General features: G+C 37.4%; 1 protein-coding gene across 4 annotated transcripts in view; it reads right to left on the reverse strand.

Moving 5' to 3' along the window:
• The window catches only part of LARS1 (leucyl-tRNA synthetase 1), a 66817-nt gene that overhangs the window by 15453 nt on the left and 29582 nt on the right, over positions 1 to 21782 (reverse strand). For all 4 annotated transcript variants that reach the window (XM_060415882.1, XM_027970360.3, XM_060415881.1 and 1 more), the window contains 13 exons: positions 20657 to 20734; positions 16979 to 17064; positions 16820 to 16885; positions 16511 to 16593; positions 15975 to 16113; positions 14855 to 15067; positions 13404 to 13461; positions 11322 to 11385; positions 7183 to 7366; positions 3205 to 3295; positions 1823 to 1963; positions 696 to 836; positions 349 to 459 (listed from right to left, as the gene is read on the reverse strand). In XM_060415882.1, coding sequence (XP_060271865.1) covers positions 349 to 459; positions 696 to 836; positions 1823 to 1963; positions 3205 to 3295; positions 7183 to 7366; positions 11322 to 11385; positions 13404 to 13461; positions 14855 to 15067; positions 15975 to 16113; positions 16511 to 16593; positions 16820 to 16885; positions 16979 to 17064; positions 20657 to 20734 — 1455 coding nt within the window. The remainder of the gene's footprint in view (positions 1 to 348; positions 460 to 695; positions 837 to 1822; positions 1964 to 3204; positions 3296 to 7182; positions 7367 to 11321; positions 11386 to 13403; positions 13462 to 14854; positions 15068 to 15974; positions 16114 to 16510; positions 16594 to 16819; positions 16886 to 16978; positions 17065 to 20656; positions 20735 to 21782) is intronic.

Raw genomic sequence — 21782 nt, forward strand, 5'->3', positions numbered from 1 at the left:
TCAAACATCATAATGTTAAGATTTCATGAATCCCAGTGTTCAAGGTACAATGAAACCAAAAGGCAAACTTAGTTCTTTTGCTTCATAATTTTAACCAATATATGAAAAAGTTCCACATCTCTTATTATATACTACTAGATCCAGTATTTTTGTATGAAAGTTTCAGAAATGAAACAGTTTTTCCCTCAGCATCCATTTAAGAGCCACAAAGGACACTCCACATCTAAAGGTAATTAAACGAAGATGCCGTTCTTCCTTCCCCTAGACATTGCCAACATCCTGAAAACAAAACCAGTATAAGCAGTACACAACACTGCTTGGAGGGGGAATGCCTACTGAGAGAATTACCTCAAAGTGATTACGTAGAACTGACAGGGTGATGTGTTGCCAAGACGGATAGTTCTTTGCCACATAGATGGTGCAATGTGAAGGCTTTTCAGGGGGCTGCTTGTCAGTCTTCTATAGGGCAGAAGAAAGGAAAAAACATCTACTTATTTTTATATACACCAAAAATGAAATAAACTTCCAGTGTATACCACTACTTCCTTTAACATTAAAAAAATCATATTACAGAACTGCATTAATAATGAAAATAGCCCTATACATTTTAACGAAAGTTGTCTTTATCTTCATCACTATTAGATGTTATTTGACCAATAACTTTTAAGTAATGACTCTTAAAAAAATGACTTCACCTTCCCTTTAGCAGGCATCATATAGTTCTTGAGTCGCAGCCTAAGGTCATGTGCTACTTCCATGAGATACTGTGAGGAACGTATCAAGCTTTCATCCACAGGACCTGCCAGAGGCCATGAAGCAGTCATAATTGAGTCAGGCTTGAAAAAAAAAAAAAGAGGTTCACTGAGATTAGACAACACAACTATTTTATGATTCTTGGTTACAGTTTCATACCAAGGCTACCATCTGTAACTGTGTGCTCAAAGTTCAAACCTGACTACATAGAACACACTTTCAGCCCCTGATCTAATGTTCCCTAGAATTCAAGCTGTGAAGTCTGACTCTACATCCTTAATTAGCATCCATTTGTATAAGCATATTAATACCCACACACATATGCTCACTTTCAAAGAAAATTATGTAATGCTAATTTGCCTAAATTTAATCATTATTATATAAATTATACACACTCTCAGTTTTTACCCTATTAATACATCTAGTACTGAAAGTATGGCTATTTGGAATATATTTCATGAACACGTTTTTGCATTCTTCACACAGTAAAAAATACAGAAGAGCTTGGCTAATAAGGCTGGAAAGGAGTTATTAAACCAACCAATCTGTTTATCTGCAAGCCTGAGAGAAATAATTAAATTTACCTTCACAGTAAGAATGCTAATATAATATCCCAGAATATGCAGCCCTATATATGCCAGGAATTTTATATAAAAGAATATTTATGCAAATATACACTTCTACCTTTGTTTATAAGCAGTTCATAACATTATATATATCTTTCAATATGTTCACCTTTAAAAACAAACAGCTAGAAAAACATTATTAGTTATACATATATTAAAATATATATTTGAATGTATTCAAATGTATTATAATATTTCCTAATAAGAAGGTGATAAACAACACACATAAAGTAAAATATACATAGTGTGTATATAAAGACTCATACATGATGTTTCTGTCTAAAAAGGAGACAGCTTCAATTTAAGCTGCTGTAATAATTATGAGATGATGAACCCAACATTATATTTAACAGTACTCATTTTCAGTCTTTTTCTTGCAAGTAACATTATTTAATGAGACAAAAATCAAAATCACACAGAACATCTTAAATGCATAACGCTACCTTTCCCAGGAGTGTCCAGATGTGCTCACACAAATGCGGGCAGAATGGAGCCAAGAGAAGCGTCTGAACTTCAATAAACCGGAACACAAGGTCTCGGTGCATCCCTTCTATGGCCAATTCACGGTACTTATCTTTTGCGGCCTACAAAATTTGGAATTCTTTATCATTTCTCTCCCCCTACTTCTTTGAAATAAAATTAAAGGAAAAAAGTTCAATATCTCTATTTTAATGCATTTTTAAGTACTTAGTCTTTTAAAAATTCATAATTTCTGAAAAGGTTTTGCTTTATTCTTAAGATTCTGAAAATAAATATGTATCAATCCTTAGGTCCATAACAATAAATTGTTTAAATCTGTACATCTTTGATGACCTTTGCTATTAAACATTTTTTAAGCACTTCTTAGCCATTTAGGACTCTTTAGAGGAACTGTTTGTTCACATCCTTTGGTTATTTTTCTTTGGATATCTGTATTTTTTTTTTTTGATGTGTCAAAAATACTAAAATACAGACTGTAAGTAATTTTCCAATTGACTGTATTTTTAAGATGATTTCAGTTGTGATTTTCTTACCTGTGTTGCCAAATTCATCAGTATTTTTTTTTAGTGTTCCGTTCTTTTGTTTTTATGATTAGGAAATCTCTTAATTACAAGATCAAATAAATGTTTGATTAACCCCGTTTTTCAGTAAAAAAAAAAAAAATTATCAATCCTAACAAAAGAATATTGCACTTTTATATTACTAATTCTCAAAAGAAATATCTGAAAAAGACATTTTGTAATGGACATAAAAATTGAACAATTTAAACTGGGTACTAAGGTGAATGCTCTAAGTAACAAATATTAAGTACTAAAAAGCCTATAAATATGATACACTGATATGCTCAGCACTTATCCTTATTTAACCACATTTCTGAAAACCAAATTACATAAATCCCAATGTGATATTCTACAAAACCGAGAAAAGCTACGTTTTTACTTTAAGCGCTTGGACTGTCAAACTTGAGGGTATACTGACACCTTGTGGAAAATCCCAGAAAACATTTGCTTTCAAACTTAACAGCAATTAGTTTACAATTAGGCGTTTATTTTTTAAATCAATTTTAAAATGCTTTTCTGGAAAACATGACTAATTTTCAGATTTAACCTCAATTAACTCACAGCTCAACTAGGAACAGAATTATTTATATTAAGGAATTATTTATATAAAGGAACATAATAGAAAAAGTACCCAAGAAAACTACTTAAAATCATAATTTACTGAAGACTTTACAAGTTTTCACTCTCCATTTAAAAGATGAGTCATTATGCTATAGCAGGAGGAAAAAAAAGAAATGTGCAATATTTATATTGACTATTTTATACTATGAAAATTAACAGCTTACCTGAAACTCAAAAAAACCTGTTTTCAAAGCTTCTTTAAACATCATCTTTTCATAGTTTTGATCTGTCTTTATAATTCCTGCATTCATTTCACTACGGAGTATGGAAAAAAAGTAACTGAGTTTAAAGGCAAGTGTATATAGGTATAAAAAAAACCTCCACATATATTAGCAATACGTGAACCGTGAACTTCCAGATGTTCAACCTGGTTTTAGAAAAGGCAGAGGAACCAGAGATCAAATTGCCAACATCCGCTGGATCATCAAAAAAGGAAGAGAGTTCCAGAAAAACATCTATTTCTGCTTTATTGACTATGCCAAAGCCTTTGACTGTGTGGATCACAATAAACTGTGGAAAATTCTGAAAGAGATGGGAATACCAGACCAGAAGCAACAGTTAAAACTGGACATGGCACAACAGACTGGTTCCAAATAGGAAAAGGAGTACGTCAAGCCCGTATATTGTCACCCTGCTTATTTAACTTATGCACAGATTACATCATGAGAAACGCTGGGCTGGAAGAACCACAGGCTGGAATCAAGACTGCCAGGAGAAATATCAGTCACCTCAGATATGCAGATGACACCACCCTTATGGCAGAGTGAAGAGGAGCTAAAAAGCCTCTTGATGAAAGTGAAAGAGGAGAGTGAAAAAGTTGGCTTAAAGCTCAACATTCAGAAAATGAAGATCATGGCATCTGGTCCCATCACTTCATGGGAAATAGATGGGAAAACAGTGGAAACAGTGTCAGACTTTATTTTTCTGGGCTCCAAAATCACTGCAGATGGTGACTGCAGCCATGAAATTAAAAGATGCTTACTCCTTAGAAGAAAGTTATGACCAACCTAGATAGCATATTCAAAAGCAGAGACATTATTTCAAAAGCAGACCAACAAAAGTCTGTCTAGTCAAGGCTATGGTTTTTCCAGTAGTCATGTATGAATGTGAAAGTTGGACTGTGAAGGAAGCTGAGTGCCAAAGAATTGCTGCTTTTGAACTATGGTGTTGGAGAAGACTCTTGAGAGTCCCTTGGACTGCAAGGAGATCAAATCAGTGCATCCTAAAGGAGATCAGTCCTGGGTGTTCATTGGAAGGACTGAGGTTGAAGCTGAAATCCCAGTACTTTGGCCACCTGATGCGAAGAGTTGACTCATTGGAAAAGACTCTGATGCTGGGAGGGATTGGGGGCAGGAGGAGAAGGAGACAACAGAGGATGAGATGGCTGGATGGCATCACCAACTTGATGGACATGAGTATGGGTAAACTCTGGGAGTTGGTGATGGACAGGGAGGCCTGGTGTGCTGTGATTCATGGGGTCGCAAACAGTCAGACATGACCGAGTGACTGAACTGAACTGAATATGAGAACAATGCCTGAAACATTTCATACTGCTCTATCACAAAACCATCTTTGTGTTCCTTAAAACTATTATAGCCTCCCACTGTCTATCTACTTGAGTCCTGTCATCTGACACTGCTTAGAGACCCTATTTATGAGAACACAATAAATTTGATTATGAAGTCAAAAGTGCAATTTGAAAATACTTTTAATAAGACTATAGTCAGGTTTAATTGTTGCATTTTAAACAATGGACACTGGAATAAAAAAGATATTCCTTATGCTACCTCAGGCCCTTCAGAATTGGGCCTAATGTGGCCCCAATTTGTCTGATCTCCTACTTCTGCCCTCCACACACTATGCTTCAAAGAAATACCACACTCTTTGCATGGATTTCTCCTCTCCCTCAAAATTTCAGTTTATTTTTTAAGAAACTCAGAACTCACATACCACCTCCTCTAATTTCCCTCTATTCCTACTATTGTAATTGGTCAGAGAAGTGTTTTTCTCTCCTCCTACAATGAATGATCAAGTCTTAATTCATCTTTGTAACACTCGTGCTTAGGATGGTTCCTGATACAAACAGACTGATATATATCTTATGAATGAAGCAAGAAAAAAAGACAATTCTTTTCTTTTAAGCTACTTTTCCTTTAACCATTCCGTCCTCCTCTAATGCAAGACAGCATGGTGCAACGGTCATGAAAATAGGCTTTGGAGACAAACAAATTCAAATCCCAAGTCTGAAATGACTAGCTTTGAGGCATTTAATGAAAAATTAAAATTTTTCTAGGCTTCAATTTATTTAATTATAAAATAGAGCTAGGACTCCCCTAGCCAGAAAATTTGGAAATATGCCAATATGCCAGCAAACTTGGAAAACTCAGCAGTGGCCACAGGATTAGAAAAGGTCAGTTTTCATTCCAATCCCAAAGAAAGGCAATGCCAAAGAATGCTGAAACTACCGCACAATTGCACTCATCTCACACACTAGCAAAGTAATGCTCAAAATTCTCCAAGCCAGACTTCAACAGTACATGAATCATGAAATTCCAGATGTTCAAACTGGATCTAGAAAAGCCAGAGGAACCAGAAAGCAAATTGCCAACATCCACCGGATCATTGAAAAATCAACAGAAACATGTACTTCTGCTTTGACTACGCCAAAGCCTTTGACTGTGTGGATCACCACAAACTGTGGAAAATTCTTAAAGAGATGGGAATACCAGACTATCTGACCTGCTTCCTGAGAAATCTGCATGCAGGTCAAGAAGCAACAGTTAGAACTGTACATGGAACAACAGACTGGTTCCAAATCAGGAAAGGAGTACGTCAAGGCTATATATTATCACTCTGCTTATTTAACTTATATGCAGAGTACATTGTGAGAAATGCTGGGCTGGATGAAGCACAAGCTGGAATCATATTGCCGGGAGAAATATCAATAACCTCAGATATGCAGATGACACCACCCTTATGGCAGAAACTGAAGAAGAACTAAAGAGCCTCTTGATGAAAGTGAAAGAGAGTGAAAAAATTGGTAAAACTCAACATTCAGAAAATTAAGATCATGGCATCTGATCCCACCACTTCATGACAAATAGGAAAAAAATGGAAACGATGAGAGACTTTTTTTTGTGGGCTCCAAGATCACTGCAGATGGTGACTGCAGCCATGAAATTAAAAGACGCTTGCTCCTTGGAAGACAAGTTATGACCAACCTAGACAGTATATTAAAAAGCAGAGACACTACTTTGCCAACAAAGGTCCCGTCTAGTCAAGGCTATGATTTCTCCAGTAGTCATGTATGGATGTGAGAGTTGGACTATAAAGAAAGCTGAGCGCCAAAGAATTGATGCTTTTGAACTGTGGTGTTGGAGAAGACTCTTGAGAGTCCCTTGGACTGCAAGGAGATCTAACCAGTCCATCCTAAAGGAAATCAGTCCTGAATATTTATTAGAAGGACTGATGTTGAAGCTGAAACTCCAATACTTTGGCCACCTGATGCGAAGAACTGACTCCTTGGAAAAGTCCCTGATGCTGGGAAAGACTGAAGGCAGGAGGAGAAGGGGACAACAGAGGATGAGATGGTTGGACGGCATCACCAACTCAATGCATATGAGTTTGAGTAAACTCCAGGAGTTGGTGATGGATAGGGAGGCCTGGCGTGCTGCAGTCCATGGGGTCGCAGAGTCAGACATGACTGAGCGACTGAACTGAACTGAACCATCATTTCCCTGGTGGTCTAGTGGCTAAGACCGTGCACTCCCAATGCAGGGGGCTCAGGTTCGGTCCCTAGTCAGGGAACAAGATCTCACATGCTGCAACTAAGAGTTAGCATGCTGCAACTTAATAAAAAATCCTGCAAGTAAAGATCCCACATGCCACAACTAAGATCTGACACTGCCAAAGAAAGAAAGAAGGCTAATAATATTTTCATTATATAAAACTGCTATAAGGCTAAAATCAGAGAATGGATCCAAAGTACTTAGCATAGTTCCCAGCACAAGTAAGCTTTCAATGAAGAGTTGCTATTATTAACATCTAAATTTATTTGAAGAGTTAAAATAAAAAGAAAATTTAAAAACACACCAGGACTAAGCAAGTCTTTAGAGTAAAAGTGGTTGGGGACTATACATTACCTGGCAAAAACTTTATCATTGAAGGTATTGGCAGGACCACTTCTTAGGCTATCCCAGTTGGCAACCATTTCTGTCACCCATTCCACCCAGGTATATAGGCGGAGAATACCTGCATCTGCCATGGCTTCCACAAAGTTAGCATCTTCAACAGTGTCACCAGCATCAGCTAGAGCCAAGCGCATTCCTTGAAGAAGAAGAAAAAAAATTAATTGATCATTTAAAAATGTAGTTACTGAATATAAACTATGTGTCCAGGTGGGTACACTGCCAAGCCCACATATAAATTAAGAAACAGCAAGTTCTTTAAAGCACTGCATGGATCAACAGCAAAAATAAAGATCACCAAAAGCAGAATCCATAATGATATTGTTAAAATATTTGAATTTCTATATTGATTTGCAGACACTCAGCATCAATATGCGTTTCTTCTCAGGCATGTTGTGCTAATGAGATAAAGTGATCTTTAATGAGGCAGAGGAAAAAATGCTAAACTTGGGAAAGATATCCCTATCAACATCTCAGCCTCATTTAAAGGCAGCAAAATATTATGATTATTTTAATGCATAAGAAAATAGAGTGGTGCCTTGTGTGCACAAATACATATTTTCTTACTTCTCAAAGCAGATTCTTCCAGGTTTCTTATTAACAAAATTTCTTATTAACAATTTTTAAAACAAAATCTTCCATCCTAAAATATTTTTTTAAAAAACAAAAACAACCCACCCATCTGTAAGAGTCTAATCAATTAAATTATGGGACATCCTTGCAATGGAAGCCTATACTGCTATAAAAGAGGAAACTTTCACTGAACTTAATTCAAAATTTCACCAGCCTTTTCTCTAATATCCTTCTTCTGTTCTAGGATTCAATCCAGAATCCCACCTTGCATTTGATTGTTTTATTTCCTTGGTCTCTTCAAATCGTGACCATTTCTCAGTCTGTCCTGGACCTTGACTACTGATGTAGTCAGGAATTTAACAGAATTTCCCCCAACTTGGGTTTATCTGATGTTTTTGCATGATTAAATGGAGGTTATGAACCTCTGGCAAGAATATCACAAGAGTGGTGCTGTATGTCTTCTCAGTGCATCATTATCAGGGAGGTACATGATATTGATATGATTTACTATTGCTATTGCAAACCCTCCTCATGTGGTCAGGTAGTGTCTGCCAAGTCTCTCCACTGTAAAGTTACTATTTTTCCTTTTGTGATAAAGAAGTGTCTTGGGATAAATACTCTGAGAATATGCAAATAACCTGCTGTTTTTTTTTTCCCACTTTCATCCATTGATTTTGGCAACCACTGATGGATCTTGTTGTAACCTCAGATATACAGATGACACTACCCTTATGGCAGAAAGTGAAGAATTAAAGAGCCTCTTGATGAAAGTGAAAGAGGAGAGTCAAAAAGTTGGCTTAAAGCTCAACATTCAGAAAACCAAGATCATGGCATCAAGTCCCATCACTTTATGGCAAATAGATAGGAAAACAATGGAAACAGTGACAGACTATTTCTGTGGGCTCCAAAATCACTGTAGATGGTGATTGCAGCCATGACATTAAAGGACGCTCCCTGGAAGAAAAGTTATGATCAACCGAGACAGCATACTGGAGAAGGAAATGGCAACCCACTCCAGTACTCTTGCCTGGAAAATCCCACGGATGGAGGAGCCTGGTAGGCTGCAGTCCATGGTGGGGTCGCAAAGAGTCAGACACAACTGAGCAACTTCACTCTCACTTTTCACTTTCATGCACTGGAGATGGAAATGGCAACCCATTCCAGTGTTCTTGCCTGGAGAATCCCAGGGACAGAGGAGCCTGGGGGGCTGCTGTCTATGAGGTTGCACAGAGTCGGACACAACTGAAGTGACACAGCAGCAGCAGCAGCAGACACCATATTAAAAAGCAGAGACATTACTTTGCCAACAAAGGTCCGTCTAGTCAAAGCTACGGTTTTTCTAGTAGTCATGTATGGATGTGAGAGTTCAACTGTAAAGAAAGCTGAGAGCCGAAGAACTGATTCTTTTGAACTGTGGTGTTGGAGAAGACCCTTGAGAGTCCCTTGGACTGCAAGATCAAACCAGTCCATCCTAAAGGAAATCAGTCCTGAATATTCACTGGAAGGACTGATGCTGAAGCTGAAACTCTACTTTGGCCACCTGATGCGAAGAACTGACTCATTTGAAAAGACCCTGATACTGGGAAAGACTGATGACGGGAGGAGAAGGGGATGACAGGGGATGATATGGTTGGATGGCTTCACCAACTAGATGGACATGAGTCTGAATAGGCTCCGGGAGTTGGTGATGGACAAGGAAGCCTAGCATGCTGCAGTCCATGAGGTCACAAAGAGTTGGACGTGACTGAACTGAACTGAACTGATGGATCTTGTCTGTGACAATATTACTATGATGTTTCTCTAATGATGATTTTATATTTCACTCAATTCTTCCACATGTATTACTTGGAATTCTGATAAGAAGAACAGTCCCCACTCTCCGACTTACTTATTCAGTTATTACTATATATCCCTAAGGGTTCATGAATATTTAATTTATGCAAGGGGTTATAATTCAATACTATATTATTTACTTTGTCTCTTAAAAAGTTCTTGCTTGGGCAGTTGGGAGCCCCTTCAAGCTGGCTCCTGTGCCCTTTGAAACTGTCCCCATCCTTTCTTAAACATTTTCTCATTTTCTGGCATCATAAAATAGTCCATGCTCATTTTGTATTTTCCCTACTCCAGACCTCAAATCAATCCCTGCTCCTAGGACCCTAGTTCCTTTTTCTAGAGAATGGTATTTAGAAACCAAGATCTGAATGCCAGGTGTTTCACCGTTAACAAGTGTTTCAGTATCCACAGGCTCTCAGCAAAACTAGGAAATAAATGCATGTATACTAACCCACACATAAATCTATGTTTATTTTTATTTATTTTTAAAATATTTATGTTATTTGGCTGCACTGGGTCTTAGTTTCAGTATGCGGGAACTTCAATCTCCACTGCGGCATGTAAGATCCAATTCCCTGACCAGGGATTGAACTGGAGTCCCCTCCATTGGGAGCACAAAGTCTTAGCCACCGGACTACTAGGGAAGTCCCTACGTTTATTTTTATGTCTGTCTGTATAAAAAATAAAACCCATGAGTTTATGTTGATACTGCCAATTCCAATCCAACACCAGGGAGTTCATTTGAGCATTTCCTCTTAACTTATTTATAGCTTCTGACACTGAGCTCTCACCTACAATATTGTTCAATCCCAGTAAACATATAAAAGTTCCAAGACTGCTAATATACACTTCTTTAAAAAAAAAACTAACTACTATTGTGTAGAGTTCTTTTCGTCTTACTATGTTGTCAAAATACTGTTTTTCTAAGCAACTTAGTTAGTTCTTCCCCATCCGTTTCAGCACAGTCTCAAACTGTGGTAGCCTTGATCAACAAAAAGAAGTGCCATGATGACCAAAGGCTAGGTTACATAAGGAAGGACTGGCTCCTGCAGGTTAGAGAGTACATTTTTTCTCTTGACAAAGTAATGATTAAATGAAATAGCAATGAAGTCAGGGGAAACATATTTTTCAAAAAAAAAATGTCTTAACGTCTCTACAAACCAACTATTTAATTTTAGAAATAGCATGAAATTGGGTTTGCAGGTGGCACTACTGGTAAAGAGCCCACATGCCAATGCAGGAGACATAAAAGATGTGAGCTCAGTCCCTGAGTTGGGAAGATCCCCTGGCAGAGGGCATGGCAATCCACTCCAGTACTCTTGCCTACAGAACTCCACTGACAGAGGAGCCTGGTGGTTACAATCCATAGGGTCACCAAGAGTTAGACATGACTGAAGCAACTTACCCCAGCATGAAATTAGGAACAAATCAGGCAGCACTAACAGTGAGTTTCCTTTGAAAGAAGACTCTAATAATCTTAGCTTAAATTTGTTTCTAAACAGATATTAGCAATTCTTATATTTTAAAAATTATGTCGCTTGTACACAAAGAAAACATGAATATTTTAAAGTACTGGTAAAAGCTAAAGAGAAAAGCAATGAAACTGAAACAAGTATGCTAACTGCCTTCTGCAGTCTGAGGAGAACTGGGGACACTAAGCAGCAGCAAGGACAAAAACCTATACTCACCATCAGCTGAGTATTTATCAACAGCTTGGGACAAAGTGAGGAAGTTGCCTGTGGATTTTGACATCTGAAAAAGAAAGTCAATGATAAGGCTTTAGTAAGAGTATATATAAATAAAATAAACCAGATCAGCCACATCAAATTAAATGAGCAGGCTATAATTAGATAAAGATAAAAAGGATTAGAAACATGCAAAGGAAAAGACACCTTACACTTATTTTACAGAGGAAAAACCTGAAATCCAGTCAATACAATGACTTGCCTGAGTAACTAATCTTGTCAGTGACAAAGCCAGGACAACATCTCCTGTGTGACACTCAGTCCATGGCTCTTTCCATTAACTGACACTGTTGCTTGGGAATTGGTTTAGACATGTGGAATGATTACACTATAACTATGGAACACTTCAGCTGGTTATAAGAGCTTTGTAACAATTAGAGTCATTCAGAAATGAATGGACAAGCTCATTAGGTCAAAATTAGGACTTTAGGAAACTTCTTGTCATTAGGGTCACAACAGTTGCTTATTCAAGTTGTGCTCTGCCTCAGGGCAGCACAAGTAAGTAGGCACTGTGCACAGCCCACCAATCTTTACTGTTTAAAAAACTGCTATGCTTGGTAACTTTGCTAACACCAAAGAGAAGTGGCCATTCTATCAAGTTTCTACTACAGAGCAGTAAAATCTTGTAATAAAATGAGTATGAAACTTAAGTGAAAGTGTTAGTCGCTCAGTCATGTCCGACTCTTTGCGACCCTATGGCTCCTCTGTCCATGGAATTCTCCAGGCAAGAATAGTGGAGTGGGTAGCCATTCCCTTCTCCAGCAGATCTTCCTGATCCAGGGATTGAATATGGGATGTCCTGAATTGCAAGCAGATTCTTTACTGTCTGAGCCACCAGGAAAGCCCTCTACCAGGAACAAACAGTGTATATATAACACAACAATGTGGAGACCAAAGGAAACATCATGTTATATTAATAGCAGGATTTATATTTGTACTCTCATATACACACATGGACACACATATATATGTAAATACATATACAGTTCCACTTTGACCTACAAAGAAAAAATGAGTTCAACAATCAAAAGTCCTTGCTAATTTAACAAAATCTATAAAGTAGCTATTTTTCAGCCTAATGTACAAGTTATCCTAAATGAACTTTTTTTATTCCCTGTTAGGGCACTGGTTAAAAAAATATCCCATTTTGCAATTCATCTCATCTGCTATTTGTTTAAATCTATAACTATTTTCATTATGATATAGCAATGAATATTCTTTGATCATTAATATTCCATCAGATATATCAAGATTCAATGGTTGGAACAGGTCCAACTTGTTAGAATTGTTATTAATGAGAAATATATAACATTGCAATTTAATTTTTTTGTTTAGTTGAGGAAGCGTGCCCCTTTCTCATGTGCACAAAGGCATTATGGGGCAAAAAAGGGCTTGTCAAGAGGTTGGTATAACTCCTGTTGAGGATACTGAATAATCAGATACTTATGAAGCATTAAAAAAATCATATATATTAATATATGTACTATCATTATACTACTATGATACTACTAGTATAACTGTAGTATCCTTAGTAGCAATAGGGGAAGTTGCAGTAGTATAGGGAGAGAGATACTGTCTGGAAAGAAGCATTAAATAACACTTAAGAATCCTACAGGCTCCAGAATTCTATTATTCTAATTTAGTGGCTAGTCACAGTAAAAAACAAAAAACCACCAAATTATTTTCTCAACTTAATGAGAAAGATATTGTAGGATCACAAAGCTAAAATCTTTATATTTCCTGTCCCTTTCTCTGTCTCTCTTCTCTGATAACAATCTGTCACTCTAACACAATTATTATATAGGAAAGTTTTCTTCATCCCACCTCTCAATTAATACTATCTACTCCACTTACTCAATTTTAAAGATAAATCTTTAATTTACACTGGTAATACTAAAACTTTTAAATGCAAGATTTTTAACTCTCTGATTTTCATATTCTTTATGTCTTTAAGAAAGTACAACATCCGAAATCTGAAAAACATTTCTGCAGAATTCTAACATTTCAAGAGGTAATAAGCATTACCTTCTCAGAGTTGAGGAGGAGATGTCCATTCGCTCTCACAGCTACAGGCCATTTATCACTTGACAGGTAAATGTTTAAAGATAGAAAATAAAATTTAAAGATTATGGTTTAGCCTTAAAAACTTGAGGTAAATGCTAAGAGTCATAAACATTTCTTAAGGCAAATGTGCAGGGATATTTATTGAGTCCTGTTTATAACAGGAAACAAATGAAAACAAGTATCCATTAGTAAAAGGACTGGTTTATAAATTATGGTGCAGTCATACGATGAAATACTATGAACTATCTTAAAAATACAGGTCGGGCTATATATAGAGATATAAAAAGATCTTTGTTGTTTAGTCACTAAGCTGTGTCTGACTCTTTCGCAACCCCATGGACTGCAGCCCGTCAGGGGCCTCTGTCCATGGGATTTCCCAGGCAGGAATACTGAAGTGGGTTGCTATTTTCTTCTCCAGGGGATCTTCCCGACCCAGGGATTGAACCCACATCTCCTGCATTGCAGGTGGATTCTTTCCCACTGTGCCACCAGGGATAGATCATCTTCCACGAAAAGTTGCAGTGAAAATTACATGAGTTACTAAAAGTGATTATAACAGTGGTAACATAAGCACCTGAAGCTATCACTTATCTATAATTTTAACACCCTCATATATGTCCAAAACTTGATGCAATGGGATAAATATTCAACCATGTTACTAACAAGTACTTTTAAGACACCTGATTTCTCCAAAAACACATTTAAACCAACAGAGAAAACTAACTGAATGACAAGAACCACATCAGATTTATTTTATTCCTCTTCTTCAAAATCTTTCTTTTATTCTTGAGAAAGAAAATGTAATCTCATTCTAAATGCAATCTCACCCTAAATACAAGAAGTTCCATGAGATTGCTTCGGTTCTGCAAAATAAAATTTGAATAGTGGGAGGTGTTTGTTTCTCCAGCTACTTGAAGACAGGAGAGAAAGACACAGGGACATGTCTGGGTCAAAAGGGAAGATGACAGAAGGAATACTCTTGAGCACATGGTATTAAAAATGCATCTCTGATCCAGATTCTAGTCAGAACATCATGACTTAATACTGGAAACTTGGGGCTCTCAGCTCTAAAGGGATGTTTCCTTCCCATTCTAATGACCTAGGCTCTGTTTGAAACTGCCTGTTATTTCAGCATCTTAACAGGTCAAATGAGTCATGTAATAGGTCAAGCATATTTGATTGACCATCAAAGTATCTGAAATGTGAAATGCTTTGGCAGCCCAAAGCAGGTACGGGAATTTCTGGATATAATAGGAGAAGGTGTACTTTCTCCTTCCGTACATTTAATGTAAGAGAAAGAATGTATTGGCAAATCTAACCTTACCCTCTACAATAACATCAGTATATTTGAAGCCACAAGGAACCCTTGTCAATAATCAATACGTTTAGTTTACATCTTTTTTAGCACTCACCATTCTTCTGGCCACATAGCCACATGATTATAAAGGAAATATGAAAGATGATTTGGAATAAGATCCTTGCCAGAGGCTCGAAGATCCACAGGATACCAGAACACAAATTCCTGCTTTAACTGATCTAATTTTTCCTTTGGGATCTGAGTCTTAGGAAATGGAGCTTCCTTGAAGAAAATATAATCCCAAACCTCCTTGGTCATTTGCTGTGGTCTGTATTAAAACAAAAGTAACGAATAAACAACAATAGAACATATATAGTTTCTTTGAAAAAAAAACAGCATTCTAATCCAACCATGAAGTAGAAATCTATTTTCTTTTTAAGCATTTATTCTATTTATTCATTTATTTGGCTGTGCTGAGTCTTAGCTGCGGCATGGGGGATTGTCATTGCATCATGCCAGATCTTTCATTTCAGTACACAGACTCTTTAGTTGTGGCACACAGGCTCGGCAGTTGCACAACTCAGCCTTAGTTGCTCCTCAGCATGTAGGATCTTAGTTCCCCGACTAGGGATTAAACCTGCATCCCGTGCATTTCAAGGTAGATTCTTAACTCCTGGACCACCACTGAAGTCCCAGAAATCATTTTCTCTGTTCTACAGTAACAAATGAGAACAAGAGACTCCCATAAGGATAAAGAGTGGGTAACAGAGGGGTTATTTATTACTTTTTCTCAATTCAACAGCAAAACCATCATAACAAAATTCCACTAAATGAATTCTTATAAAAACTAATTATTATAAAGTATTTTCAGGGACTTCTCTGGTGGTCCAGGGGTTAAGAATCTGCCTTCCAATGCAGGGGACATGGATTCAATCCCTGGTTGGGGAACTAAGACCCCACTTGCTAAGGGGCAAATAAGCCCACATTCTGCAACTATAGAACCCATGCGCTCTGAAGCCTGCACACCACAATTAGAGAGGAAGCTTGAGCACTGAGAAGTCCTTGCACTGCATCTAAAGATCCAGAAGGCCACAACAAAGATATTGCCTCAACTAAGATCAAATGCATCCAAAAATAAATTAATTTTTTTTAAAAAAATGCATTTTCAATACATAAATCAAAAGATTATATCTCATGCTAACAAATCACCTTTCTTCCTCTATCCATTTACCAACCTGATGCCCAACGGAGACTCTGCTTGCCCACGCAAGTTACCTCCCTGCAGCAGGTGTGCAACTGTGTAAAAGGCCATGTAAATAGTAGAGTCAGAGAGCGATTCAATCAGCCACTGCTCATCCCACGGCAAACGAGTACCTACAAGTAAAAGGAAGAAAATTCGCATAAGATGAATCTAAGAGACACTTCATTCCCAGAATTCACATTTTCAAAAGCAGGTCTCTAGCACTGACAAAGCTACTTCTGTAAGTTCTTAAATTTACTTGAATAATATAAACTGATAAATTTTTTTTTTAATGGTGAAGCACTAGAAATTTTCTATTAAAAATAACTGCACCATAAAACTATATGGGTTAGATACTTCTACCATCAGATGAACAGGAGCGGGGACCAGATCCTAGTTTCTCTCACCCACTAACCAAAAACCTCTCACTTCCAGCTCAGAAAAACAATGGAAGAGAAGGGAAAATGGCAAAGGGTTAACCTGCTATGTAACCGGAAAAGTCATTCACACGGAAACCTGAAGTTTGCTTACCTAAGCCGTAAGTTCTCGAGCAAGCGTGTTCCTGCAGCCAATCTAAGGTTGCTTCAAAATTCCTCCTAGTCTCCTCACAGTACCTGGACAGAGCAGAATATAAAGTGTTTCTCCTCTTCAGCTTCACTGTCTTCCCCGTTTCTCATCTCCTTCCCCTTCCCCTTGGAGAAGGGAATGGCAACCCACTCTAGTATTCTTGCCTGAAGAATTCCATGGAAGGAGCCTAGCAGGCTACAGTCCAGACTCACAGAGTTGGACATGACTGAGCAACTAACACTCCCCCTTCCCCAGCACCTTCTCCCATCTTACGTTTCCAGGTTCTTTAAGCATTGGGATGTCTGTTTTTTCCAGTTCTCTTCTCCATAATCCAAGTACCTGGGAGTGGACAAATTGATTTAAAAAAAAAAGTCAAGGATAAGCAAAGTGACAGGAAAAAATTTCTGCTTGCTATCTATAAAAGAAACTAACCACTGGTCACACAGGGCCACAACGCATTCATCTGAAGACCTGGACATAACTTGTTTCTCTGGTTCCATGTAAATATATGCATCTCCCTAGATGAAAGTAAATAAAAATATGTCAGATACTATGTCAAAGCAATCTCTATTCCTCAAGGATAAGAAAAGAAGTAACTTAAAAAAAAAATGCTCTACCACTAATAACTAAATTGCAAGTTTTCACTATGTCCTCCCTCTTCCCAGAGTAGAAGTTATTTGCCTTTCTTACTGTATACCACTTGTTTCTGAAAAGGCCTGCATCTTTATTAATTAGGTGGATCACCTTCCCTAGGTACAGCTTATTCCTTTGCAGAGTAAAAAATGTTTAACAGCTTCTACTACTATGGTTTGAAGGCTATGGCAGCCTTCTATTTTTGTTATAAGAAAAACATAAAAATTGGAAACTAAATGCATGGAACTGCCTTTAAAAAAACACATGCATGAAAACTAGATATAGAAAATAATATTACTAAAGATTTATAGTATCATGAAAAATTCCCACTAGAAAACTGACCATAAATTTTATTTTTAATATTAAAACAATTATCTCTTAAGGTGTTACAATCCCAAGCTTATTAGGATAGTTTTTTAAAATAAGATTCAGCATTGTTATTCATAAAATGATTCACTGCTCTGTGTACTTAATGCAAGCTCTTCATACTGAAACAGGTAGGACTTTGGTTTAACAATGGTAAATTAAAAACAGACACTCAATTAACTCTGCTCCTTCTCGAAATTGGAACAAATGACAACAAAGAGGTTTTCTTTTTAATGGTATGAAGTTATAAAGACAAGAATGGGAGAGAAATAACATCAACCAAATTTTGGAAACTAAAAAGCAGAATGACTGACAATTGGATTAGTGGACCAAAGGAAGCTAGCTGAATCCTAAGCCCACAGGAGAGAAAGCTGAATTCTTGTGGCTCAGTTGGTGAAGAATCTGCCTGCAATGCAGGGGCCTGGGTTCAATCCCTGGGTTGGGAAGAACCCCCGGAGAAGGGAAAGGCTACCCACTCCTGTATTCTGGCCTGGAGAATTCCACGGACTGGATAGTCCATAGTGTTGCAAAGAGTCAGACACAACTGAGCTACTTTCACTTCACTTCACTTGCATTACAGAACCTCCAAAAGACTCAAGATTTGTGGCACAAGACAGTTCTGGAAAAGGAGGTAACATGAGGCTGGGAAGAGGAAGACTAACTGAAGTCTTTTAAAGAAGTTAGGACCAGATACCCTAACCCCACACTACGGAAACCGGTAGCTGCCTCTCCCTGTGCCTGCAGAGCAATGAGGGTTTACGCTCCGGAGAGGACAACACAGTTTCCCAACCGGAGGACAAAGTTGAGGGAATGGGTTTCATAGTGAAAAGAGGGGGGTTAAGAGAAAGTCAGCACAGGGGTACTGATACCCACTCTAACAATCTTCCTTCATGTTAGCTCCCAGAATGTTCACTTAGCTTAGACCCTTTAAGCCAGAAACTGAAGAATCTTCTGAGGGGAACCTAACAAACCACAAAGCCCTCATTAACAACAAGGCTAACATCAGGGCTTCCCTCTGGCCCAAATGGACCTTCCAGATCTCTCCCAGTGACAAGTCCTACCTATATCCAAAAAGGTTCCCATCATCTTTTTGCATGCACTCTTAAAAATCAATAGCCTTCCTCAGACTAATAAGAAATTAAAATTTCATATTCATGAAATAAGAATTGCAGCATCCTATCACGAAAGATCAGATAACAAACATAAGTCCTTAAACTGGCTCTGAGTTGGTAAATGCTCAAGCTGAGTAAGAGGTATACAGGAATTCATTACACTACTCTACTTTTTTATGTTTGAAATTTTCTACACAAAGAAAAAAATCTAGTGATTTTTTAGGAATATTTATTTATACATACGTGCATAAGCATGTGGAGCTGATATAAAAAACACAGAGTAAACAAATGCACAAAAACTCACAGGAAGAAAAAGTTGAGGGACTCCCCCAGAAGGAAAAGCAAAAGAACTTCCAGAGTCTAATAGAGCCAATATCTGAATAGAAAGAATTCTGAAAACAAAAATTAAGAATAAGAAGGGATAAAACAATTAAACAAAAAGTTAATTTTCCCAGAATTGAAGAACATAAGTTTCCAGACTGAAGGAGCCGATCCTACACCCTGAAGAATGAATGAAAACTAATCTACACCAAATAAATCATCATGAAATTTCAAAAAAGAGGATGCTATACACTTGGGGAGGGAGGAGAGACATAGATCATGCCATACCAGTTTTGGCCTTCTTAACAGCATCACCAAACCAGAACACCATGGGTAATGGCCTTCAAATTTTTAAGGGAAAATTATTTCTAAACCAGAATCCTACATCCAAGCATTCAAGTATGAGGACAGAATAAAGATATTTCAGATATAGAAGGTCACAAAATTTACCTTCCAAGTACCCTTTTCCAGGAACATTTCTAGAGGCAGAGCTTCAACAAAACAAGAAAGTAAATAAGAAAGAAGCACCCATGGGATCAAGGAGATTCAACTCAAAAAAAACAAAGGAAATCCTAAGCAACAGTGGAGGAACATCCCAGATGACATTTGTGCCCGCCTACAGTAAGCAACCAGTCCAGATGACTACAACAGGCTGGAAGGCTCTGAGAGAACTTTCTCTAAGATGTAAACAATAGCACACTGATATGTTTGAAAGTATAGAAAAGAAAAATAAACAGTTGGACAGAGTTTGGGGATGAAGTGTCTATAATTATATTTAAAAGTAAAAAAAAGTAGAGAAAGAAAAAAAAGACAGTTATTAACTCCAAGGAAAATCAAAAGCTGAGGAAGAGAAATTCTCATTGTACACTACATTATGGATCAGCCATGTCTCAACACACTGACTACCTCTCTAACCTAAGTTATAATATACCTATACTAGGAAGATGTGGGGTGAAGAAGTATATACAAATGTGAGGTTAGAGGGGAAGACACAGGTTGGAGAAGAGTTAAATTGTGATCTTTCATAGCAGGAAATCAATGGCTAATGCCTAAAACTGAAAAAATTTTAAATTACACTTCAAGCGTTTAGATTAGAGATCTGTAAGAGAGGTGGAGATACTAAAATAAATAACAAAACAGATGAAAGAAAGCCTGTCCAAGCAATAGAAATTTAAGAGGATGTGGATGAATGGAGAGGAAACTGCTGCCTTTTTTTAACAAGTCTTACAGCCCACAGTCTCTCTGTATTACAGGGATACGTAACTATCAAAAACAAAAATTCAGTTTCAAAAGTTCAGCAGCTAAGTAACTCAACAACAACAAAAATTAAACAAAAGTGAAGAGGGGCAAAAGGATGAAAGCAAGAAGTAAAGCACTACAGAAAGAATTGTTAACTACCACTACTACAAATGGTCACTGCCAGAAAGCATCATTAAAGTTCACTGTATGTAATCTACACATGCCAACTTTAGACCATTACCTTCATCAACATTACAGGTGGGATGTTCAGGTTAAATGAATTGCTACTATTAAACATGTCTTCAATTTTATATGTAAATAAAATTATATCTTTAATACAGCTCCAGGTTCTACTACCGAAAATTGCTAATTAACATTGTAAAGTCTATGAACCAAAAGCGCTTCTAAAACAGCTTTCAGGGGATAGTCTATTACATACAGTGTCAATCATCTTGTTTCTAATAGTCTTCTTCACGTCTTGGACCTTCTGTCCTTTAAATCCATCCACCAACATTACCTAAAAGGATAAGAAGTGTAAAAACACATACAATTAAAATTTGCTTTGGGTCCCCCCTTAAACTTTCTCCTACCTAAACTTACCTCCACAAACAACCAAGATATTTTTAGTGTGAAATTGATCACATTTATAACCATACATCTTTATTTTGGCACAGCTTGGACAATTAATACTTATAACACACTTGTTTTTCTTTTAGTGTAATCAGGATATGTATTATGAACATGATTAGAAAGAAAAGTTCACTTCCTTCCTTCCCACTTCTTAGGTTTCCATGTGGAGAGAACTCCTCTGCCCTAACTCACATCACTCCTGAAGGCTTTGGGGGAAGGAACGGAACCAATGCAGCTCAGCCCCAATTAGGTTTCTCTTTTCAACTCCATCTGTTGCCAGCAAGGATTCTCCTTTGCCTGGCCATGTGATAAACCTGGCTCTGAGAGGAAGGCCTACTGTTTCTCAACTCTGCCTTTTATGTAATGGGGAGATTTAATTCTCAGGCAAAGTACTGCCTTGCCCACTGCTGTCACAGAGCTAAGACACCATTCCCTTCCGACTGATACTGACCTCCATCTATCTGATTCCTGTTGACTCTTTCAAACAGGTTTTATATTTTTGAGATTTTGGGGGTTTTTTGGCCATACCTCACAGCTTGTAGGATTTTAGTTCCCAATCCAGGGATCAAACTTGGGCCTTCAGCAATGAGAATGCAGAGTACTAACCACAGGATCACCAGGGAATTCCCAACACTTTCTACCTTAAGTGGAAAGACATGTTTTCTATTTTCATCTCCAATCCTCTAACGTGCCAAAATGCTCCACATCTATTTAATTCATCATTATGAAATTATAGATTATTGATCATCATGGCACAGGGGTTAACAGCACAAATCTTAGAGCCAAGTTGCCTAGTTTGAGTTCCAGCTCTGCTTTGACCTGGCTATCTGGCTGATACTGGGTAAATTACTTAGTGTCTTAGTACCTCAATTTCCTTATCTGTTAAATGGGAATAAGTGCCTACTTTGCAAGGTCATTTTGAGATATAAATAAGT

The sequence above is a fragment of the Ovis aries genome, chromosome 5 (genome assembly GCF_016772045.2).
Source record: "Ovis aries strain OAR_USU_Benz2616 breed Rambouillet chromosome 5, ARS-UI_Ramb_v3.0, whole genome shotgun sequence".
Lineage (NCBI taxonomy): Eukaryota > Metazoa > Chordata > Mammalia > Artiodactyla > Bovidae > Ovis > Ovis aries.